Below are 23,047 nucleotides of genomic sequence, written 5' to 3'. Positions count from 1 at the left end.
GGACATTATGAAAAACTTCCTGTCAGGGTGACCACATTCCCTATGGAAGTTGTGGAATCTCCATCATTAGAGGTTTAAGAAAAAGTTTGACAAACACGTGTCAGGAATGATGCAGTTGACTGGACTAGATAATATATGGCAGTCCCTACCAGGCCTACACTTAAGATTCTGAGATACAGGAAGTATGGTACAAGTTTAATTATAATTTTCCAAAATTATGACAAGTTTCAAGATTAGGTTTTTGCATCTAAAAGGAAAGAACTGTACAGAGATTTAAAACAACCTGTTCCTTTAATTAATAGGTAACACTCAAAAGCAACATCGTGTGTAAAAGTTAATTTTAAGGCTGCAAGTTTAATAGAACAAGTGATTAACAAGTTGAGTTTTTATAATGCAAGTTCATTTATTGAAATGGTAGCCATTCTGTACTCTTTATTGGATACAATCTCATAACTTAAGGTGAGGAAGAAAACATCTCAGGCCCCAACTGGAATACTACAGGACACACACAATCCTAGTTCACTCAGGAAGTACAATGAAGCTGTTCAGTCATTTTGTTCATCATCCCAATCTTTCTTTCCTGAAGGAGGTTTGGGCCCACCAGCTGGTTTTGCCATGATAATCTAGGGGAGGGAGGGAAAAAGTGTTAGGTTAGATAGCACTCAAATTGGATTTTTCTAGCTTGACATGCAGGTTGAACAGCATTCACTAAATTCATGCAGCTTTGTTACTTTCATACGTTTTGACAAGCTTTTGGCATTGGGTGTCATATTTCTGTAAATATATTGCTAGGTAGCATATCATAAGAGGCTGTTTTCCCCAATACAATTTCAGTATTGCCTCAATTACCTTTTTAAAAAAAGTGAGGGGGATTCAAACTCTACATTTCACCTGAAGCCCTGTTTACATCTTTGCTTGTAAAACTATTTAAAGCCTAAATTAGGCTAGAAAAAGTTTAACATCCAGCTAGTTTGTCAGATAATGACAGGTACTGAACACATGCAATATATTATCGGAAGTGTTAAAAGAATCTATACTGCAGAAAATTTGAAACTGAAAATCTATTTTAAATCCATGACATCAGCATTTGCCAGCATAAGCAGACTTCCAAAAATGCCAGCTATAGCTCTCTCCTGCTAGGACTTGGTTTTAAACAGTACGGTTGCCCTAATGATACTAAACTAAAAAAGGCAGTCCTTGTCTTTAGTGCACCACAAAATTTAGTTTCAGTAAATGATGAATTCACTACTGCATTGCACTCTGCCAAGTCATATTTCAAATAGTTTAAGTGATACTGCCCACACGTGCCCTTGAAAGCAAACCATACATATTAACTGTGTATTGAGTGTGGATACATTCATGCAAGAGATGTCTCTCAGCTCAATATAACAAGTGGCATCAGACGTTACAGCATACTATTTTTCAGGTTCATCTTTCCATTCATCCTTATCCCAGTGTCGTTGTTTAGGGGCTTTTGGACGGCCTGCTGGTTTAGCCATAATAATCTACAGAAGTTTTACATACATCATACACCTAACATTAAACTACCCAAAAAAGTCTTCAGTGCATTCCTTCCACTTTATTGTGCAAGATACATTTCAAATACAAGTAGAAGGTTTTGGTTTTTTTTTTTAAATACATACTACCACTATACATTTTCTTTGAGCTCTTAACTGAAGTCTAATAGACAGTTACACACACATCTGTGAAATTAAGAGCTACCAACTATGGATCTCAGTGATATGGCAACTTGCCTCACCCAAGATTTGCACCTAGTAATATGATCAGCAATATCATCTTGGGTTCCAGAAAAATAAACTGACATAAGGTTATCAGTTTACTTTTTTATATCCTGTATTCCTGAAGGTACAAAGATAGTGATTTCGAAGTTAACTTGAGCTATCTCCCAAAGACATTTCTCCAACTCACCTGATCTACTCTGAGCACAGTCACTGCAGCATTTGTAGCCAACTTTATACCCCAGTGCTTTCCAAGATACGTGTCTAACACACCAGTTTCCAACATATCCTTCACAGCTGCAGCTTCAGCCTGTCGGAAAAAAATATGAATATTGTTCAGTTTCATAACTCCACATTTCCCTAATTTACTTCAAACATTTCTACTTTTGTAATCCTAAACACCAACAGCCACACACACCAACTGGTACTAAAATGACACTTTCCTAATTTTTATCTCCCTTCCTTCAAATAAAACATTCATTTGAATGACTTTTAAAAATATGAATAAATTATAAGTGGAATTATCTGAGGTCCCCAAAAGAGCAATTGTTCAAGAACATATCCTTGTTTCTCACATAAATTAGTTACATTGTGCATGTAGTAGTGTGTTTTCTGAAGAATAAAACATCCATTCTTATGGTAGACTAAGCTGTTTGTCTAGTTTACTAATTAATATGCTACTCCACTTTAAAGCAGAACACCTAAAATCTAGAACACAGTTTATGTGTATTAGGTATTTTGTGGTGTGTTCTGTTGCACAGAACCAAGTATTTTGGCAGGCATAATGAAGGAAACTCTTTACCTCAATATCAAATCCAACGTTTTTGTTGCCTTCTTGATGCACTGCATACAGTTTGGAGATAACCTCGTTGGCCTTTACTCCTGAATTTTCTGCTAGTGCTCGAGGAATGGCTTCAAATGCCTCAGCAAATTTCTTGATAGCATACTGGTCAAGCCCAGGACATGTCTAAAACAAAGTTTGAAAACTGTTTAATATTTTGAGGGGAAAGAAATGGATAAAGTGAGAGGAAAACCTATTATTTACCTCTCCATAAGATGTGATCTGTTTGGCCAACTCAATCTCTGTTGCACCACCACCAGGCACAAGACGTTTATCCTGTCAACACAACCCCACAAGATACACAATTATAAATGCAAAATGGTTAGTTTGTTTTAAAGTAACTTGATTATAGTTTTTAGTTTCTAGAACTAATTTCTGCCCTTCATAAAAAAAAAAAAAAATTAAGTGCAGAAATATAAAGCACCAACTTCAAAAAGTGAGGCATTTTATTAGTATGGTTAAAGGTAAAAATCTAGCATCTATTATTTCCAAATGTCTTTAGGAAAAGTTCATTACTTTACAAAAACAATGAAATGGAAGTGGTAAGAGTAAATTGGTTTTTATCTCAACTGATAACATGACTTGTTAGGAAACACTGTATATTAATACTGTTCCTCAGCTGATCATCTATTTTGGGGACTCATCATGGGAGAGGCAGAACAGAACAGCAAGGGACTCAGATTTGGACTCAAACTGTGGCAAAGTTGAAAGCTTAACAGTTTCCAAAAGCTTCATATTTTCCTATGTTGTTCTCTGCAGTTTTTCAAGCCTGCACTCACACTGAGGACTTCCAATCTTATTTTAAAATCAGTATCTTACTTGCACAGTTTACAGATAAAACTTTAATAGTTCATAAATTAGGACAACTTACTCTAAGTATTTTTTGTACATTATCTAAGTGTATTTAACACCCTCATCACCAAAATAGATACCAAGATCCAGCAGGAGGTTTGGGGAAATGGTTCACGGAGTGCCACCTATGGGTCACTGATTCTCTGGCCAGGGTGGAGTTTAGCTCTGCTAGATTGTATTGGTCTCCAGCAAATCACCTTGTGACTGAAGATGGACTGAGCACAGTGCACTCTGGCCACAATCCATCTCCTAACACCAGGATTGGCATAGGAATCAGTTACGCACCAGCTCTTTGCCCACTGGAGTTTCCCCCAGTGGAGATACAAGTAGTTTCCGTATTCCAAGTGACATATGAAAGCAAAGTATGCCAGAAGGCCTTGGCACCAATATTTTGATCTACAGCTCTGTTTTAACAGAGAAGTATATTCATTTTACTCACCCTAGTGAGTACTTTGAAAGTATTAACACCATCATCTACAGCTCTTTCTATATCATCCATTAGATTGTCTGTAGATCCACGGACTACTATGGTAGAAATGGCACCATCTTCCTTTTCTGTTAAAGAAAGAAAGACTTAATTCTCTGGAAAGCATATTAAGATGTAAAACATTTATAAATACATTTATAGTCATGACATAGTGCCATTATCTCCAATGAACGGAAACTTACCATGCTTAAACACAACTACTTGCGTATCCCCAACCTCTGACAAATAAACACTGTCACAATGACCCATTTCTTCTACTGTAGGTGCAATCTGGAAAAATAAGCAGAAGTCAGAAAAAGATTCTGTTCATACAAAATAAGTATCTCCACTGTATTATACTCATTTGCAAACAGCATACCAATCTGGGAAGAGCTGTAGCACCAACAGTTTTACACAGCCTCCTGAGATCCCATTTTGAGTTCAACCTTAAAAACAAGATTTCCTTTTAGTACCATGTTTTCAAGAACAATTTGAAGTTTAAATTAATTAGCATGGATAAATAAAGATTTCCCACATAATTTGGCAGTTTATGTAATATCAGAATTACTTTAATGATATCCCCTACTACAACACTACCAAGGCATCAACCCCACTAGTGCATTTCTGCAGTTGCTGCTCTATATTTACAGTAATTCACTGCTAGTATTACAGAAATTGAAGTAATGCTTTATTTTTAAGCATTGTTCACTTGGAATCTTAAACTTTTTTTTACTTAATATCTGTCTAGCACTTTGAAAGTTTAACTATTAATCCTCAGCATCCTTGTGATAGAGGAATTGATATTATCTCCATTTTGCTAATGGGGAAAATGAAGTTTAATGACCTGCTCAAGATTACTAATCCAACATCAGGTTTGTTGTATTAGACCATTCTTCATCATAAATAACTTCATGGGATCAAAATGCTGTTTCTCTGAAAATGTAACAACTCTTCTCAAGTGTCACTGATTCTGTTTTGTAAACAGAACAGTACCTTTTATGTGTGCAAGACTTTTCTGAGAGGATTAAACTCCGAAAATTTAAAACTAGCTAATTTGTCTTTTTCTTGGAGCTGTCCTACACTTAATTTATACTTATACACAAAAAAATGTGAATTTTAGTGCTCATGGAAGATGCTTATCAACAATCCTAGGGCAGAGTTCTTCCATTTATAAACAAAATAAATAGTGCATATTTCCACACACCACTTCATCATGTTGCCACTCTGACTTGGATGAACCACCATAGTGACAGCCCTACCTCTATGCCCATTTAACACTTACCCTCTTTATTAAGATCATTATTATGTCTTTTTAGAATATTTGATTTTATTGACTGGAAAATTATTTTCAAACGAGTAGGTACAATACACTGACAATGCAACAATTACACCAAAACTCCGTATTTTACAAGGTGCAACCCATTGTCAGGAAACCCAAGCTGTGTTTAGTAACAGACACACCCTAATTGTAACTAACTTAATAGACACTCAATTTCACCCTCTACTGGAGAGCAAATAACGATCCACATAAGGTAGGAATGTTTACATTACATATACCTTTGTATTCTGAGGACTCTGAAGAGCAAGTATGGTATGTATATGTAATGGCATTTAAACTGTTTTATATCATTTTAATCCTTACCTGACTAACATAAGATTGTATTTGTTGGCATAATGAAGTGCCATGTCTGCCACTTTGCCGCCTGTTACTACAACATTTGCACCAGCATCAGCAATGGCCTTGACTTGCAGATCCATTAGATTTTCTTCTCCTTTGCTGAAATTCACAAGTTCTTCAGCATTTTTTATCAGTACAGTGCCCTAGCAAAAGAAAATATTTTTCAATTTACAAAAAAACATGTATACTGTGAACAGAGGTTTACAGGACAACATTCTGACAAACCATTCCTATTCACAACCTCAACTCATGCTATATTATCACCATTCCTCAAGTAAAAAGCATGAGTGAAATGTGTCAGATACTAAATTGCAGGTCAACAAGGTACAGCTCTGGACCACTAGGAGAGAAATTCCAAAGTTGATGATTCTATATCAAGAATACCTTAGTTTCTGGTCCAGAATTCAGATACAGGAACTGTTCATATGTCTCTGTAGCTGCTCAAGTGTCAAGGCAGTGCTTCCAAAAACAGAATACTAATCATATAGGATTTACAAATACACAAGCCATCCTGGCTGCCAGTTTGCTTTTTCAGTGTGATTTATGGAAAATAAAGTGTAATATCCTCTACATGGCTAGCACTAAGTGAGCAGCCACATTCTGTACCAGCAGAAGCACCTAAATGGTCTTCCAGGGTAGCTCCAGAACACATCACATTAGTCTAATCTAAGATGTCAAGTAGGCTTGTATCACTTCGGCAAGAGGAAAGTCACAACCATCCTACCCAGAAACAGCTGGAAAGATGTTTCCAGCTATCACAGTTATCTTTAAAATCTAAAGATGACTTTACAGAGATAAAGAAATAAAATGTCCCATTTTGAACAAAAAACTAGATTGCCATCATCCACCTGCTGATGTCAATGCAGTCTAAACTGTCTACTTCTTCTGGCCACCTTACATTGGACAGAAGGGGGTGATGAAGAAAAACCACTTTGCACATCTGACATGAGAGTCCTCAGGGGAGCTATACCTTTGTCCAACACTATCCTCTAGGACTTTTCAAAAGAATTGAGCTACTGCAATGCAGCTCTGTCCACCCCTGCCAGAGTCTATACCTTTTCATGTAATTTTGTCGAACACTATGATGTAATATAGGTATTTGCAATTAAGTTAGTTATATCAAAGGTCATATTAAGCAACATAGTAGAGCAAACCTATTGTGTGCTGGGCACACAAGAATATCTTGAGCCTTCAACTCTATGTTGAATCAAATTACATTTGTATGCTAACATTTTGTGGTATATGTTATTTGTCAGTGGTTCTCAGGAAAAATTTGGAAAAAGCATTTTTGCTCAAAGAAACACTTCATACTGAATTTAGATAAAAACATGGTTTAGACAGCTATGATAGAAAACCCTGAACTTCATTTTAGCATAGAAGCTCAAGTTCTTTATCAAAAAAGTTGTCACCATCACAAAATGTCAAAGATATTTGAAGTTATTATTAATCTGAGAATAATACTGACCAAGTACTGCATGTATACATAAATTGCTATGGGACTTTTTAGGGCATCTACGTACTTTAGTTTCAGTTATCATGCCATCAAAAGGACAGGAATACACAGCTATTTTGGCATCTTTGACAGAAGTAACATCTCCTTCAGTTTCTTTTTTAAAAACCATGCCATGCAGGACTGAAGAGGCAGAGATACCAGAGCCCTAAAGAAAATAAAGGGGACAGATAAAGATCACCAGTACACCAATCCATCACAATGAAGTTACATTTGCGCTTTTAAATAAACATTTTTTCACATGTCTAAGCATGTTTCTATTCCAGGATAAGGAGAAAACACTATGCTGATTTAGGAATACTGAATATTGTTCTCTAGAAATACACAGTTAAAGATTTATTCCATGGCAGTAATAATTAAAAATGTATAGTAATCCCTTTCTCTGCTCCCAGTCAGAGAGGATTAGCAAGAAAGTAGTTAATGGGAAGCACAAATCTGGCCTAATCCTGTCATCTTTACGGAAGTCTAATATCCCACTGACAGAGTAAGAACAAGGTCTGGCCGTAGCATTCTGCATCCTCCCCCACCTCAGCCTGAACATCTGGGTTGAATTTTAATTGAAGGTGTGCTGACTGAAGAACATATTGGTAAAGCTTTTAGCTCATGAAGCTGATTTGTTTAACGTCCAAATATTTAAAGAGTTCTGCCCCTGAAGTCTACAGGCAATTCATCTTTAAGCCAAATGTTGTACAGAAAATATCTTGAAACGCCAGATGGGTTTTGGTAAAAATAATTTAATTGAATGTGGTAAAACACCATGTCTACACTGTTTTAATCTAACAAAAATGAAGAATCTTAAAGGCTAGGTGGAAGACAACAGAAGTGTAATATTTGATGATTTAAAATTTTCATTACAGTTATAATCTAATGCAGCAACAGGAATTTACTCCTGGAGGAATTCTGTGCAACTGCACAAGTGCAGAATTAATATCCCTCACAGAATAATTGATTCTGATAGGGAGGCAAAAGGAAGCCGCAAGAGGGGTCACGCTGCAATTGCACCTTTCACCCACCAGGGATTGATGTGGCACCAGAAGAGAGAGCAGCGGGCAAATGGCCCGGAGCAAGGGAGGGACCTTCCTCATAGTGCCCTGCCTGTGGAGTCAGGTTAGGAAGCATGGGATATGGGGTGGGGTGGGGAAAGAGCAAGGGATATGGGGCTGGGGAAAGTCACCGACACTAATGGGGTGACAACACTGAGTCAGGAGCTGAATGGGAGTGGGGGTGATGGACCACATATGGGGGGGGGAGGGCAGGGCAACTGAATGAGAGCACAGGGACACAGCAGATGTGCCTGACTGAATGGAAGAGGCTAGGGGTCAGCATGGTCCGCATGGGGGAGGCTCCCTGATTCCCTAAGAATCCCCCCCGGCCCAAAAAAAAAAAAAACCTGTTCCATACTTCTCCCACCCACACCCAACAACTCTCCGGATTCAGTCCCAGGCTCCTTCCCAGCAATTATTTCCCTCTCCCTCAGCTCCTCTGTTACCAACTCTCCAAAACCTTCACACTGCTTCTGAGGGTGTGGGAAATACATTGTAGTTTAAATGAATTATTATTCAAACTTCTGTATTAATATGCCCCGTAAGGAATCTATTTGTCAAAAAACATTTCCTGAATCTTTTTTGTGGTCTGTATTGTTACAGACTTACTTGCTGACAGGTATTTTGAAATAAAGTACAAAAATAATTGAAACTGGCATGATTATAGTGTGTTATTTTAACAAATAAAATATGCAAAATTTTAAAATATTGTGCACAGAAGTTTTCACCGTTTGGCACAGAATTTCCCTAGAAATAAGAATTAGTCATGCTTCAGTGAAAAAAGTTCATAGCTTACCAAAATTTTGCATACTCTGATATTGTCAACATTGAAATGACCAGAATCAGGAAGAATAGATACTGTTCCAGAAAAGAAAAAACATGTTATATAATTTAAGTGCAAAATACAAATGTGACACTAGAAAATCATATGCATTGTTTTTATGGAAAACACTATATTAATAAGATGTTTGTTTAAAGGCTTTTGAAACCAAAGAGCAAGAAATGAACTGCTAAATTTTACTTTTTAGCGGGAAACAGTTAAACTCCCTCAATGATCACTGTGACAGATAGGTGAAGGTAGTGTAACAATGAGAAAGCAGAACTCTTCACTACAAAGTAGCAGTATTTGGCACAGCAAGAGAATACAAATCAATAAAGCCAGCAGGCCAACTTCAGCCTGTGCAGCCCAGAGTATTTTGAGGAAACTATTGCACTAGTGATGAGCACTGTATTTTTGAGTTCCAAAAGATGGAAAGGTGACAGCTCTATATAACACAACACACTAATATTACACTTGATGCACTTAAAATCATGAGTGCAATTGCAATCTTCCTTTTGAAAAAAAATAAGATGAAAATAGATTTTCATCTTGAAAACGTATAAGCTTACTAGAAAGCCATTTGGACCAACCATAGCTGGGCCACAATGAGCATGAAGAGAATTCAGTGGGTAAAAGGAAAATAATTCCCATCAGCCCAACCTCCACCCCAAGGGCATGAGACCTAATATATCAGCTCATTTAGCCTGATACATGAATACCTGGCAATGCCTCTCATCTATGACATGAGCACTTGAATAACATAACAAAGATTAAAAAGAAGCCTGTATTCAGTTAAATACATACAAGATGCAAACTTGTTTACTTACCACATGCCTGAGCAATAAGTTTTGCCAGGAAGGTTTCATTGCCATATTGTTTACTCATTACTGACGTGTGCAGCAAAGATGACACTTCTTCCACGTCATGCAGATTCTTTGCAGAACAGCATACTAGGTCAGGAAGAATTTCTAAGGCTTTCTTGCAAGCTTTTTCATAACCTTCTATCACCTGTGATGCAAATTACAAAGTTCACTGACATGCAGCCTCCATTTGACTGTACATTCATGTTCACTAGGTTTCCTTCTGAGTCACAAAGTATCCATGGTCATTTGAAAGTTGACAACTAAATGGAGAAGTTCAAAAGGGGTGGAGATCATCAAGTAATATGCGGTATCTCAAGAATAGTAAAAAAACAAGACAGTTACTTAAGTTAATTTGGCTAGCAAATATTCAAGAGTATTACAGATGTGATTAAGTAATACACTATCCAAGATCACTGATTTACCTATATTAATCATCACATACCATTGTTCATGTAGCATGAATATTACATTAATTACTTGCCTCTGAAACTGAAAGTCCCATCCTCAAAAGTTCCTCTGCTAGCTCAAGAAGGGTTCCAGCAAAAACAAGGACAAAGTTTGTTCCATCTCCAACTTCTTGCTCTTGCATATGGGAAGCCATTACAATCATTTTTGCAGCAGGATGTTGGACCTGTTATAGGAGTTAGACTTATTAACAGAACTATTAATATTCCAGTTAATCAAATTTAAAAGCATATAGCCCTAAAGTTCTTTGTATGCATCAAATATAAAACAAGGTTACTTACCAGTAACTGATGTTCTTCAAGATGTCTTGCTCATGTCCATTCCACTATAAGTGTGCGCACGCCTCTGTGCACAGCTACTGGAATTTTTTTCCCCTTAGCAGATCCCGTAGGATCTCTGGTGCCCCCTGTAGTCCCGTGTACATGCCGTGGTACGCCCTACGCCCCCTCAGTTCCTTCTTTCTGCCAACTCTGGTGGCGGGGACAGGGGGTGGGTTGTGGAATGGACATGAGCAGAACATCTCAAAGAACATCAGTTACTGGTAAGTGACCTTGTTTTCTTCTTCAAGTGATTGCTCATGTCCATTCCACTACAGCTGACTAACAAGCAGTACCTTGGAGGTGGGCCGGAGTTAGCGGTGAGCTGTCTGCTTTCCACTACTTCCCACACCTTGGACAGAGGTGTGGTGGGACGTGAAGGCATGTACCGCCAGCCTGGCAGCTGTTTTGCAGATGCCCTGCCCTGGCACTTCCACTAGGAAGGCTGTGGATGGAACTTGAGCTCTGTTGGGTGAGCTGTGGCGTCCGGAAGCAGCACCTTCACCTGCTCTTGGCCCAACATGATGCAGGAAATTATTCACAAGGAATTTGTGGCGGCCAGAGACCAGTGAAGCTTTCATCCGGTCGGAAGCTGCGAGGAAGAGCTGCGTCGCTCTCCGGAACAGTCTCATATATGTGATGAAGAAGCCAGGGCCCCCAGGGCCGGCCCAAGCTACAGTCTGACCGGGCAACAGCCTGATTGTATGGGGCGCCAAAATGACTGGCCGGCTTTCCAGCAGCGGGGAATGACGTGACGCGAGCTGCTGCTGAAAATAAGGACGCTATCAGATTTTTGGCGGCAGGAAAGAACCTGGCGCGCAATGCGAGTTGCCGCAGATCATCAGGATGCTGGTGTTTGCCCGGGGCGCAAGAATTGCTTGGGCCAGCCCTGAGGGTCCCACTTGCGTTTTGGCGAGTGCTGCCTTCTCCTCTCCTCCGAACCATGTGGTTTGGGAAATCTGGGGAGAATATATAATTGGTCCAATGAGACTGGGCAACCACCTTGGTTGAACCTTATCTTATAGACTGAACTTTATCTTATAAACCACAGTATGAGGGAGGAGCTCTGGGGTCAGAACCCTGATCCTGGAGACCTTTCTTGCCTAGGTAAATAACCCCAGGGAGGCCTCCTTCCCTGAAGACTAGAGTGGATGGCATGATGCCATGGGTTCCAGGGAAGGGGCCGTGGGCCGGGAAGGACCAGGTCAAGATCCCAAGGAAGCACTAGGTCGCAGGTCTACGGATAGAGCCTTCCACCCCCTTCAGGGACCGAACCGCCATCTGACAGGAGAACCGCAATCCCCCTTCCAGCGGCTGATATGGCTACTAGGTGCGGTTCCAGAGAGGCCACAGTCGGTCCCTGGAGCGTTATCTGTGGCAAGTATTTCCCGGATCGCCTCCCCTGGTGAGAGGCCAGGCAGAGTATCTCGGGACTGCTCCCAGCAGGCAACAGCCACTTCCACTTAACCTAGTACACAGCCTGCGTGGAGGGTTTCCTGCTACCCATCGGTATACACTGGGCCTATTCTGAGCGGCTTGCTCATCGCCTGTCAGCCACCAATTTATCACTCCCCGAGGTGTCAGGGATCTAGGTCTGGGCACCACAGGTGACCGTGATCATGGGAGCTGGAGTCACGCTGGCTCTGAGGCTCCCAAGGCGGGCGATGGAGAAATCCAGCAGCATGCTGAACCCGTGCTGGTGTGGCTAGCCGGAACAATCAGGATGGCATCTGGTTAGCCTCTCCTAGTTGAGCAGGACTGTATGCAGGAGGGGAGGGTGGGAGAGCGAATATAAAGGTCTCTGATCACTATGGACGAATGGCGTTGGTAAGCGCCCCAGCCCTTTGACCATGGAGGGAGCAGCACCGTGGACATCTCATGCTGCAGACCGGTACAGACTGATTCCCTTTGGGGAAACGCCTCTCCAGACAGTCGTAGACGCCCTTAGTAGGCAGTGTCCCCTTGTAGTGAGGAAGATGGATGCTTTGACGCAGTCCGCCTTGCCCTTCCTCGCCCCGGGAGGTGATCACCGCCAGGTCCCAAGGACCAATAGGTTCCCTTCATAAGGCTGATGAATGGGGTCCCGCCGCCTGTCAGCGTAGTATGTGGTTGCTACACTGACTGACAGCACTTGTACCTCCCTGCTTTTGGAACCGTCTGCAAGCCCTGCGAGCATTTCGCGCGTCTCCTCATTGGTGTGCCAACGCCTGTCCTTCCTTGGCAGACACCTTGCAAGCCGAGGTGAGCGCTATACCCTTTGCTTGAAATGGCCGCTAACAGGGTAACTGAAGGAGCCTGTTCCTTGAACGGAATGCCCCTTCACCTATCCCAAGGAGTCGTTCACCAGACTAGGGAGGCTAGGGTTTGCTGCTGTCAGGTTATTATTATTTTGGGTGGGGAAGGGGAGAAGAGAGGGGAGGAGGAGAGGATCGTAACCCCTCGGTGTATGAGCTGCCTGCTCGGACTATATCCCGGGGTTATGAATGAAGCGGCCTAAGTGTTAGGCTAGCTATCCTCACCCCACAGGTGCAGGCCACCCTGTGCCCTATCCGCTGTCAGCAACCTTTGGCTGTTGTCGTAGGGCGTTTGTGCATGTGGCCCATCTGAGGAAGTCTGTCCCACAGCCGGGCTGGGGCAAGAAGGTCTGGTCCAGGAAGCAACCGGTCACGCCGATGCATTCCGTAGGCTGCCCCTGAGTTAATGTGGGCTTTGTGCGTTTAGCAGCGGACCCCGCCAGTCGCAAGAGACGCCTGACCAGCTCACCCTGCTCCGGGCTTGGGACCTGGCCCTGTCTGGGTGGACCAAGCCCGTCAAGCACGCAGCTACCCCTGCCAGGCCTTCAGTAAACACCGTCGGCCAAGAAACAGATTGTGTGGTGAGCCGTAAAGCGTTAGAGGGAGTCACCCCCTACAAAGTGGAGGAACCTTGAGGATGTGCGTCCCTGACATCCAGGACGGCATATGGGGCCCCTCTTCCCACTTCTGGAGCTGGGGAGACCATGTGAGACTTGAGCCCCTTCTTTGGTATTTGTGGGATGACATATGTCTGTCACCGTCCTCAAATCCCCATTTTTTGTTGGGTGGGTTTTTTTTGTTTTTTTTTGGCGTGGACGAGGAAGTACCTCGAGTAGGACCTCTTCCGCCATCGCCTGCGGGACCTCTCCCACTGCTCCTGGCTGAGGTGGCCTTAACCTCTTGGATGTGGAATTGCCACTGAGAGGGAGGAAAGGGGATGCATCGTGGGCCCGGGGGGAGGGAGGGTGAGAAAGGAAGGAAGATGACCAGGGGCCTTAGCTCGTCGCGCTATCTCAGGACCCCAGTGGACCGAAGGCCTTCTGGCTCACCCAAGCCTAAAGGAGGGTATAGGCTAGGGCACTGCCCTTATGTTCACCGGCAGAAGGGCCTTTCCGATTGCCCCATAGCCAAGAGGACCTTTACTGAGGACCGAAGGAGCCAGTCAGGGTGGATAGTATCTCGTAGTCCCCCCGATTCTATCCCTTTACCCGTAGGTCGCAAGACAGCCGTAAGCTGGCACCTCCACTGCTGCTCTCCCTAGAGACCTGCCCAACACCTGAAGGTCTGTGGCGCGTAGCGGCCCAGGGAACAGAGCATGGTCTAGGAGTCCCTGAGACCATGCAGCTCCGCTTCTATGCAGACGAAGAGAAGGCTGACCTGTCCACGGAAGAGACCCTGATGGGCTGCTGGACCTTTTCAGGATAGCCTGGGATTACAGCCACTAACCTCCAGGCATGCCGATGGCGGAGGGAATGGCTCTGCCCACTGAATAGGCAGCCACTGAGGGTGGCAGGAGCACTGCTCTAGCTCCCGCGGTATCCAACTCTGCAATGGCCTACACGCTCAGCATCTGTTGCCAGGCAGAGCCTCAGCAAAGCGGTTCCCTAAGTCCCCCGAGGGGCTCACCTTCCACTTGCTGGTAGTGCTATTGAATAAAGTTTCCCAAACAAGTCTGGCTTGCAGTCGCCCTTGTTGTCTGGAGTCGAGCCCGTCTGCCCCGCCTATCCCTGTGGCTGGCAACAACCACCACCAGGGACCCGGGGCGGGTCGGTGAACAACATTCAAACCCCTTGGCTGGGTGTAATACTTTTCCTGGCTCATTTAGGCATCGGGCTATGGAGGAGGGGTTTTTGCCACGAGATCCTCACTATGTTGGGCACCCCTGTGTAGGCCAGGGCGGCTACCACTCTGTGGAGCCCCTTGGTGGCATATTAAAGGTTGTCTATCGCCCCTTTTGCTCCTTCGCCTCCAGCCCCCAGGTGGAGGTCACCTCCTGAGCAGTTCCCAGTGGGCCCTAGAAACAACCAGGGCTTGGGAATGTGCTTCATCTGGCAGGGGCGGGGAGAGTGCTACAGGCCGCAGCCCCTCTTCCCGCTGACTGGCAGTCCCCACAGAAGTCGCTGCCCATGGGGCTGAGTCATCGTACAAGGGCGCATGGTGACCTTTTTCTTGTACTTGAGGCACCGACTGCATCCCTGAGGGGTTGACGGACCGTGGTCCCGTCCCCCCCTCAGGAAACCTCTTACACCCCCATACAGCCATTGGGAGTGACCATTGCCTTTGAGGCCATCTGCCTGGGGTTCTGGCACCTTCATTGATGTATGCTCCCCCAGGTACTGCATCCCCAAAGGGACACTGAGGCACGGTTGACAGACCACTGCTGGTGCTGCCCAAAGCCTCTTAGTGTGCGTTACTGTTGCTCCACCTCGACTATCAGGTTCGTCATGGGTGCCATGGCCGGAGCAGGCGTACGGACAACGCTCCGGCGAGCTGGGTAACCCAAACATCATCCCTGCACCGAGGACTTTTTGCACTCTGCATACGTCTCGGCGCTGAGTCAAGCTCCAGCGACCAGCTCTGCCCGGCCTCGGTGCAGGGCGAACCCCTCGGTGCCAAGTCTGTCTCTGGCATCCGAGTTGGTGCAGCCTCGGTACAGGGGCAAAACCTCGGTGCCAAGGCTGACTCCAGCATCCAGGCTTGCCTCAGTGCCGGGCAAACTTCTCGGTGCCGAGTCCGTCTCTGGCATCCGAGTTGGTGCAGCCTCGGTATGGGGGGCAAGATCTCGGTGCAAAGTCCGTCTCGGCATCCAGATTCTGCACCGCTCAGATCCTCGGTACCGAGACGGTCTCCGGTGACCGGGATCAGCACCACGTACTTGCTGGCAAACTCTTCGGTGCCGGAGCGATGGGATGGACCTCACCCGGTGCCAGGGGGTCGAGACCAGTGTCGGGCGAGCGACTTTGCTCTCCGCCTCAATGCAGGTCGGTCCGGCAACCGCAACCTGGGATGACCTCTAGGGAAGCGTTCCTGCTCTACCCTAAGAAACCGGGCTGCAGGAGATCTTTCTCCCCATACTGGGGATCTCCTGAGCCATTCAGGGGGTCCCAATGTGGGCTTCCCCTTAACGCCAGCCCCTTCTCTCTCACGGAGGTATGGGGGGCGACTGTGTATGCAAGGCCAACAAGGCTCTTGCCGCCCTTCGGCCACCAAAGCCGGTAAATGCCGAGGGGCTCCCCCACTCGAGTCAGGGGAGGCTCCCTAGCTGGAGACGCTGGCTAAGGCAGCTGGTCTCCATGATCCGACCTCAGTGCGGATCGGTGCTCTACCCCGCCTGCTCCGATAGTGCACGGGAGTCCGAGTGCTGAGTCGGGTCGGTGCCAACGTGCTCTCTGTACTGGCGGTGCGCTGGATACCGCAGCGAAGCAGCTGGCTTTGAGCCGGGCTTTTAGACGGATTTTCCGGAGGTCTGAAAGCCTTAGATCCGTTCTCTTACTTATGAAGAGCTTCTCCCGCATGCTTTAAGCAGTGGGGATCAGTTAGCGGGAAAGCCTTCCCACTGGAGCACACGGCTTGAAACCATGACACTGGAGCATACCTGCTCCCAGTAAGAAACTAAGCGAGACTATCTTCAAGTGTCTAACTACAACTACAGCAGTTACTAATCTAACTAACTAACTAACACAAAAATCCTAGTTTTAAGGTTTAAACACGGGGAATAAAGAGCTTGCAATGGAAGCGCAGGCAGTTCCAGTAACCACCATGGGCGGAAAGAAGGAACTGAGGCCCAGGGCGTAGGGCCGGCAATGCCTCATGTACCACGACATATGCACGGGACTCCAGGGGGCACCAGAGCCAGCCCTACGAGACCTGCTCAGGGAAAAAAGGTTCCGGTAGCAATGCACGGAGGCATGCACACACCTATAGTGTAATGGACATGAGCAATCATTCGAAGAAGAACCTCCTTTTTGGTTAAAAATCTGATCTAAAGTTAATAAGGATTAAGAACTAGATTGGGAAAAAGCAAGTTAAACAATAAGATTTTACTACATTTGGTAAATCACAATAAACAAGAGTATAATATATGAAAATTGCAAGGCTCTGGAATTCTGTTATGGGGTTAGGCCCCTTAATAGAAAAAGGGCATTTCTTTCTTTTCCCCACTTCTGATTGACAGCTACATTATTTTTATGGGATACCCATGTGGCCTTACAATCAAACACATAGATTACCTTACCTTGACAAGGTAAATTGAAGGTCTAAGCAACACTGAGTTGTGTGTATGCATATATACACAGTAGATCAGCTCTAAATTGTACTTTGTAATCTGCACAAAAATGGCAGCTCTTCCCCCTTCCCATGAACATTTTAATAAAGTGCTTGATCTATTTTTGGATACTTCTATAGCTGCAATTATGATATCTAAGCCATGGTGACATGCACAACTCATTATGATATGCAATTAAGACCCCTGTATTTAAGCACGCTAGAGAAATTTTACAGTACTGAGACTTCCTTGTTTTTCCAGTATTCTAACCGTGCTTGTAAATGTATATTATGAAGTATCAAATAAAAAAATGTAGTAAATATGTTTCCTTAAATATTTTTACTTTGTGTTTGTTCACTTGCTAATTTTATAATTCAGTCATTTATAATGGTCCCATTTTTTAAGTAAATTAGGAAGGCTCTATAGCAGTAATATTCAGACCTCAGTGGTTCAGGAGCCAAACTGGCAATCAACATTACCCAAAAAAGCCACCGTTTCATTCACTATTTATATATACACATATATATATTAATCTCACAGAAAAATGACTGACGAAGTATTATTTTTATAACTACAATTGGTTAACAACATAATAAAAGCATCCTGATTAGGTAATAATGAAATCACACCATGTTTTAATATCATGTGCTGCAAAGAGCTGCAGGAGACATTAAAGAGCCACATGCCGCCCAGGAGCCTCAGTCTAAGTATCACTGTTTTATAGCATACTACATTAATCATGGGTTAACAATGAGAGGCATCACACAGTTGAGTTTCTATTTTACTGTTGCAGCAAATGACATGTCAGGTCAGGGTTTGCACAATTCTATTAACTTTCTTATTACAGGACAACTTCACATCCCCAAAGCCCCTAAATCCAAAACTGAGAATTCTAAGCAGGTAGAGGGACATGTGACAGTTGGTAGCAACAAGAAATTAATGTTACACTTATTTCACTTCAACAAGTCTTACACACAAGAGGTCAGCGATTACAATCGCTATCTCTTTAATTCCTAAACTCTATTCCTATTTTGAGGAGGAAGAGAGGCAAATACCAATAATGATATTCAATAAATCAAATGTCTTTCACTACTGGAGCTCTGAAAAGCCTTTCTATTTTTTTCTGCTGTATGTATATTTTCTACACACCTTTCAGTGTCCAATTATGAATTAGATCATTTAGAACTGTAGCCCTGATCCTACAAACTTACCTGCATCCCCTTTTTCATAAAGCTGAGTAAAAATCTTAGATGTTGAAGTAAACTTCAGTTATGTAGATGCAAGTGAAGATCTTTTAACACGAAAAAACTTACCTCCAATTCCCTTAAGATAGTTGCAGCATCGTTTGTCACAAAAAGCTTCTCAAGATGATTGATAACCATTTTGTTCATTCCTAAATGATGAAAAGCATATCAATTCTTACTTTACACAACTGTAAATACTGTTTGAATTGATATTGAGTTAATTCCTCTCATCTCATGCAATTGAGGGACTATTTTTGTTCTTTATATAAAAGTATTTATAATAAAGTGGTTTACCATAATAGTTTTCTCTGTAAAGATAGGGTTTGGGATATTTTGACCTTCACAACTTTTAGCCCTATAAATGTTTGTAAATTTGGATTGGGGAACCCCTAAGACCTCTCTTTTCTGAAACAAGGTTTTGAAGCTACATTTAGTTTTTTTGTAATTTTGTACAAAATTAGTTCTTTGTAATCCTATTTTACATAATTTAAGATAACTAACAAAATGTACTAGAGCAATATATTTTTCTTTAGTTTTTCAGTTTACTTTGTGCATTTGATAGTGCAGTATGTAGTCAGTTTAATCATATCCCCTGCACAGTCAATGATGTTTCTTCACCTTCTGTGGATCTCTCACAGAGCAGCAAAAGGGACAAAAAATTACATTAGGACAACAATAATTTCACAAAAATAGACTTAAGGGCTCAGAGGCAGATATGGTACGTTAAACTTTTTTAAAAATTGACCAGACTGAAAATGTTTCTTTACTGAAATCACATGACTGATGACATTTATAACTGAAGTTTTATTATAAACAATGGAAGGGTCATCCTTCAAGAAAAATAAATATTTTAATAATTATGTACAAACAAGCTATTAAGTGTATAAAATTAGAGAAGGTTACCATTTGGTCCAAGAGCTGTACGGGTGGTTTGGGCAAGCTCCTTACATGCCTGTATGTTCCTAAATACAGCTTCTTCTAATCCAGAAAAATGCTACCAAAAGAAAAAAAAAAAGTTTATTGCTTTGAATCAACGGTTCTAACAAAAAAAATTCTGGAAGAATTACAGTCACTTGCCATTTGACAGCCAGGATGAAATACTGGCTTCACTGAAGTTAATGGCAAAACTCCCACTGAATTATTTTGGAGTGAAATCCTGGCTCCACTAAAGTTTTAACAAAAATTCAATCCTACTCTTTCAAAAACAAGGACAAAGAAGCTAACGTACACTGGCTCTCAACTACAGTTTAGCAAATAAAGCAAATTTAGGAATACGAAAGAGGAAAGTTGGGCCAACACTCAACACAGACTGAACCACATAACTCTGCCCAAGTAAATCAGGGGTTTCTGGTGAGGTTACTTGCCCACGGAGGGCCTGACAAATGTCTTCCACACTTACTTGCCTGAGGACTAACCTTGGATGAAAAATTCATGCACTATCACTCCCACCAAGAGCACACCGCAAAAGTTATACCATTTATATCACTCCCACATCAGTAAGTTAACTATGTCCCACAAAATAAAGATAATTCCAAACCCCCTCCCACATACATACACTTGTTTGTGAATTCAGAACTCCTCCTCTCAGTTAATAAATCATGCTTCCTCTTACACACACCTCTGCAAAGCTCATCTAGGTGCCCTCTAACTCTCAGAGAAAGGTCTGCCTACCAAGTTCTCTCCCCACTTCAGGAAAGGTAGCAGCAGCTCCAGCTGTTCTGTTCCTCTGTCCCTTCTTATTAAGGAAAACCAGCATCTGTGCCAATTTGCTTCTCCTGTTCCTCCCCTCCTTGCTACAAGAGTTCAGCAACTCCTGCAACTGTTCCCTGACTTGAACTACTCTCTTGTGAAAAAAGGAAAGTAGAAAGTTGGCTGAGCTGCTTCTGTCTCCCATTCTCCATCCTGTTAAGCAGCAGCACTCAGGAACTCTGTTCCTTTCTTCCTCCTTCCAGAGAAGGAATCAGCCATTTTCTAGTCCCACTCAGTCTATTTGCTTGAGCAAAGTTTCTATTCTGTGAACCCCTGCCAAAATACACATTAAATATATTAATTCAGTGTTGAGTGTAGCACTATGCTAATCATTTTGCTCCTCTGGAATTTTTGTATACTGTATGGTAAGACTAAACTGATTATAAGAGCATTCACTGATTACAGAAGTGGTTAATTTATTAGCATTTGCATGCCATGGCTAAGGCTCGTTTGTGCTAAGCACTGTGGGGATATACATCAAAAACAATTTATTGCTCAAAGAGATTGCAATATAGAAATCCAAGCTGCATATACTGGGTGAAGGACCAGAATCAATAAAAATAGAGTTGTGCTTGAATGGCCTGACAGCTGCTCAGATGACGCACAGTTTCCCAGTGCTTTGGGGGCATTATTTTTACTGCATTTATAGACTCCAAGGCCAGAAAGGACTGCTTTGATCTAGCCTGACCTGTATATCATAGGCAATATAACTTCCCCCCCTCCCCAATAATTTCTAGAGAGTATCTTTTAGAAAAACATCAGCTATTGATTTAAAAATTGCCAGTGATGGAAAAGTCATCATGGCCCTTGGTAAATTGTTCTAACAGTTAATTACTCTCACCATTAAAAATTTACATCTAATATTTTCAATCTGAATTTGGCTAGCTTCAATTTCTAGCCACTGGTTCATTTTGTATCTTTCGCTGCTAAACCAAGGATTTTTTAAAAAAACATTAGGCTCCCCCTGTACATATTTATAGGCTATAATCAAGTTGCTCCTTCACCTTCTCTTTGTTAAGCGAAACAGACAGAGCTCTCTGAACCTATCCCTAGGAGGCATATTTTCCAGTCCTTCTTGTGGCTCTTCTCTGAACCTTCTGCAATTTGTCAACATCCTTTGCGCAGGGTGGGCTCCAGAACTGGACACCGGATTGCAGCAGTCATCACGCCAGGGCCCAACACAGAGGTGCGATAACCACTCACGTCTCCCCTGTGTCAGCACCCCAGGCCTGCAGTAGCTTTTCAGGCCACAGCCCCAGGCTGCAGGCCTGTGCAGCTGAGGATCCAGGGCAGACCTACAATTGTCGCCAGGGCAGAGCGGGACGCAGGAAGGGCTTAGCGGGGGGTGGGGGAGAGGCGGGCTGGGTGATGCCGCGAGGGACCACTCAGGAAGGGGAGATTCGCGCCGACTCGGCCCCGCCCGCTGCGGCCCCACGCGCCAAGCATTCGCGGAGCCGAGACACGCGGTGTGGGGGCGGGGGGAGGGGCGAGCTGCCCCCGGCGCGCGCGCCTCGGGGCCGGAGCCCCACCACTAGGCCGCGGGGGACGGGGGGGGGCCGGGCAGCGCGAGAAGCCCCTTCTGGAAACGTCTCTGCCCCGGCCCCGGGAATCTCACCTTCGCGCCCTCCTTCAGCATCTGGGCGAAGCCCGGGGCCTTGGGCACGTGCAGCGCCATGTCCGTTCCGAGCAGCAGCGAGGCCGGCACGAGCTGAACAAACCACGAGAAGCCGAACGTCCGGGAGAGACGGATTGGAGGAGAATGAACTGAACGGGACGGGAGGCAGGGGAAGGGCTGCGCGCGCAATTCACAGGCGCCTCCCCCGGGCTGGCCGGCACGCACGCGCAGAAGCGGGCGGGCCCTCCTTCGGGCAGCCGCGCGAGACTGGGGCGGCCTCCCTCCTCCCTTCCCCCACCCAGACCAGTCCCAGGGAGAAGCAAACGATTCCTAGAGAACATCGATCAGAGGGCGGACGAGCCTGGGTTTTGGGGCGCAGGGTGGCGAGGCGGTGGAAGACCAGTGGAGGGGGCGAGATTAGCTGCAGGAGCCCAGGGCAGCCGCCCTGCCTCGCCTCGCCTCGCCTCGTTCCGCTGACCCCAGCTCTCAGCCACCAGACAAGGCTTGGTCGCGGCTGCTGCTGTGAAACCAGGGCTTTGGGCAGGGCCTGCTGAGCCCCATATGAGTTCATGCCCCCTTGCGTCCCTGCTCACACCTCAAACAGAGGGCCTGGCTACACTGCGGCGTCTAGTCGATTTATTTTAAATCAACTTTCACCCGCCGAATTTTAGAAGTCGCAGGAGTGTGATCACACCACACTCATAGCGTCGGGGTCTTGCATCCCCACTCGCTGCGCTTGGGTCCACAAGCAAAGCAGTGCATTGTGGGTAGCTGTGCCACAGTCAGTGTAGCTGCAGAGGCTTTTGGGAAGGTTCTCGTCCTTCCATGATGCAACATGATCCCTCCCCCTCCCTTCTTGTCCCAAAAAAATGGCAAACACTTTTTCATGCCGTTTTTCTCTGCCAAGCGAACGCCGTTGCCAGAGAGGCATGGAGCTTGCTCAGCTCTGCCCTGTCATTGTGAGCATCACAAACACCTCTCAACTTATGCTGCTGTATTTTCAGAGTCGAGACAGGAGCCACAGCACAGAAAATTGCGACTTACTGAGGTCGCCCTGCTACAAGCCATAGAGTGAAACAACTCCCATTTGCTGCAGGCTGTCATGCAACATGTTCAGTCAGTGGAGTGCTGCTTCTGGTCCCAGGAAACAAGCACAGACTGGTGGGATCGCATTGTAATGAAGGTGTGGGCTGATAAGCCATGGCTGCAGAACTTTCATTTGCGAAAGGCCACTTTCCTGGAACTTTGCGCAGAGCTGTCCCCAGCCCTGAAGCACATCAATACTTG

The 23,047-nt window shown here is 44.2% G+C and overlaps 1 protein-coding gene across 1 annotated transcript; it reads right to left on the bottom strand.

Annotated features, from left to right (window-relative positions):
* Nucleotides 1-272: 272 nt before the first annotated feature.
* Nucleotides 273-21,955, bottom strand: CCT8 (chaperonin containing TCP1 subunit 8). The gene is made up of 15 exons (XM_067565627.1): nucleotides 21,761-21,955; nucleotides 19,300-19,390; nucleotides 18,466-18,545; nucleotides 10,294-10,443; nucleotides 9,777-9,957; nucleotides 8,926-8,987; nucleotides 7,097-7,234; nucleotides 5,541-5,719; nucleotides 4,278-4,344; nucleotides 4,102-4,189; nucleotides 3,872-3,987; nucleotides 2,785-2,856; nucleotides 2,542-2,706; nucleotides 1,930-2,049; nucleotides 273-623 (listed from the first exon to the last, which is right to left on the bottom strand). The coding sequence occupies exons 1-15, from the start codon at nucleotides 21,818-21,820 to the stop codon at nucleotides 546-548; spliced, it is 1,647 nt and encodes a 548-aa protein (XP_067421728.1). The 5' UTR covers nucleotides 21,821-21,955; the 3' UTR covers nucleotides 273-545.
* Nucleotides 21,956-23,047: the final 1,092 nt, after the last annotated feature.

Source organism: Emydura macquarii, unplaced genomic scaffold (assembly GCF_026122565.2).
Source record: "Emydura macquarii macquarii isolate MOO-44397 ecotype Brisbane River unplaced genomic scaffold, CSIRO-AGI_Emac_v2 contig_2681, whole genome shotgun sequence".
Taxonomy (NCBI): Eukaryota; Metazoa; Chordata; order Testudines; family Chelidae; genus Emydura; species Emydura macquarii.
The sequence above is the reverse complement of the archived record's forward strand: the minus strand, read 5'-3'. Positions and strand labels throughout refer to the sequence as shown.

Bases quoted from the DNA above. Each gene is read 5' to 3' on its own strand.
- CCT8 (XM_067565627.1), bottom strand. From the start codon at position 21,820: ATGGCGCTGCACGTGCCCAAGGCCCCGGGCTTCGCCCAGATGCTGAAG. The intron at 5,720-7,096 runs GTACGTAGATGC...TTCTTTTGCTAG, and splicing joins GCATGATAACTGAAACTAAA to GGCACTGTACTGATAAAAAA. The intron at 4,345-5,540 runs GTAAGGATTAAA...CTTGTTTTTAAG, and splicing joins TACAATCTTATGTTAGTCAG to GTTGAACTCAAAATGGGATC.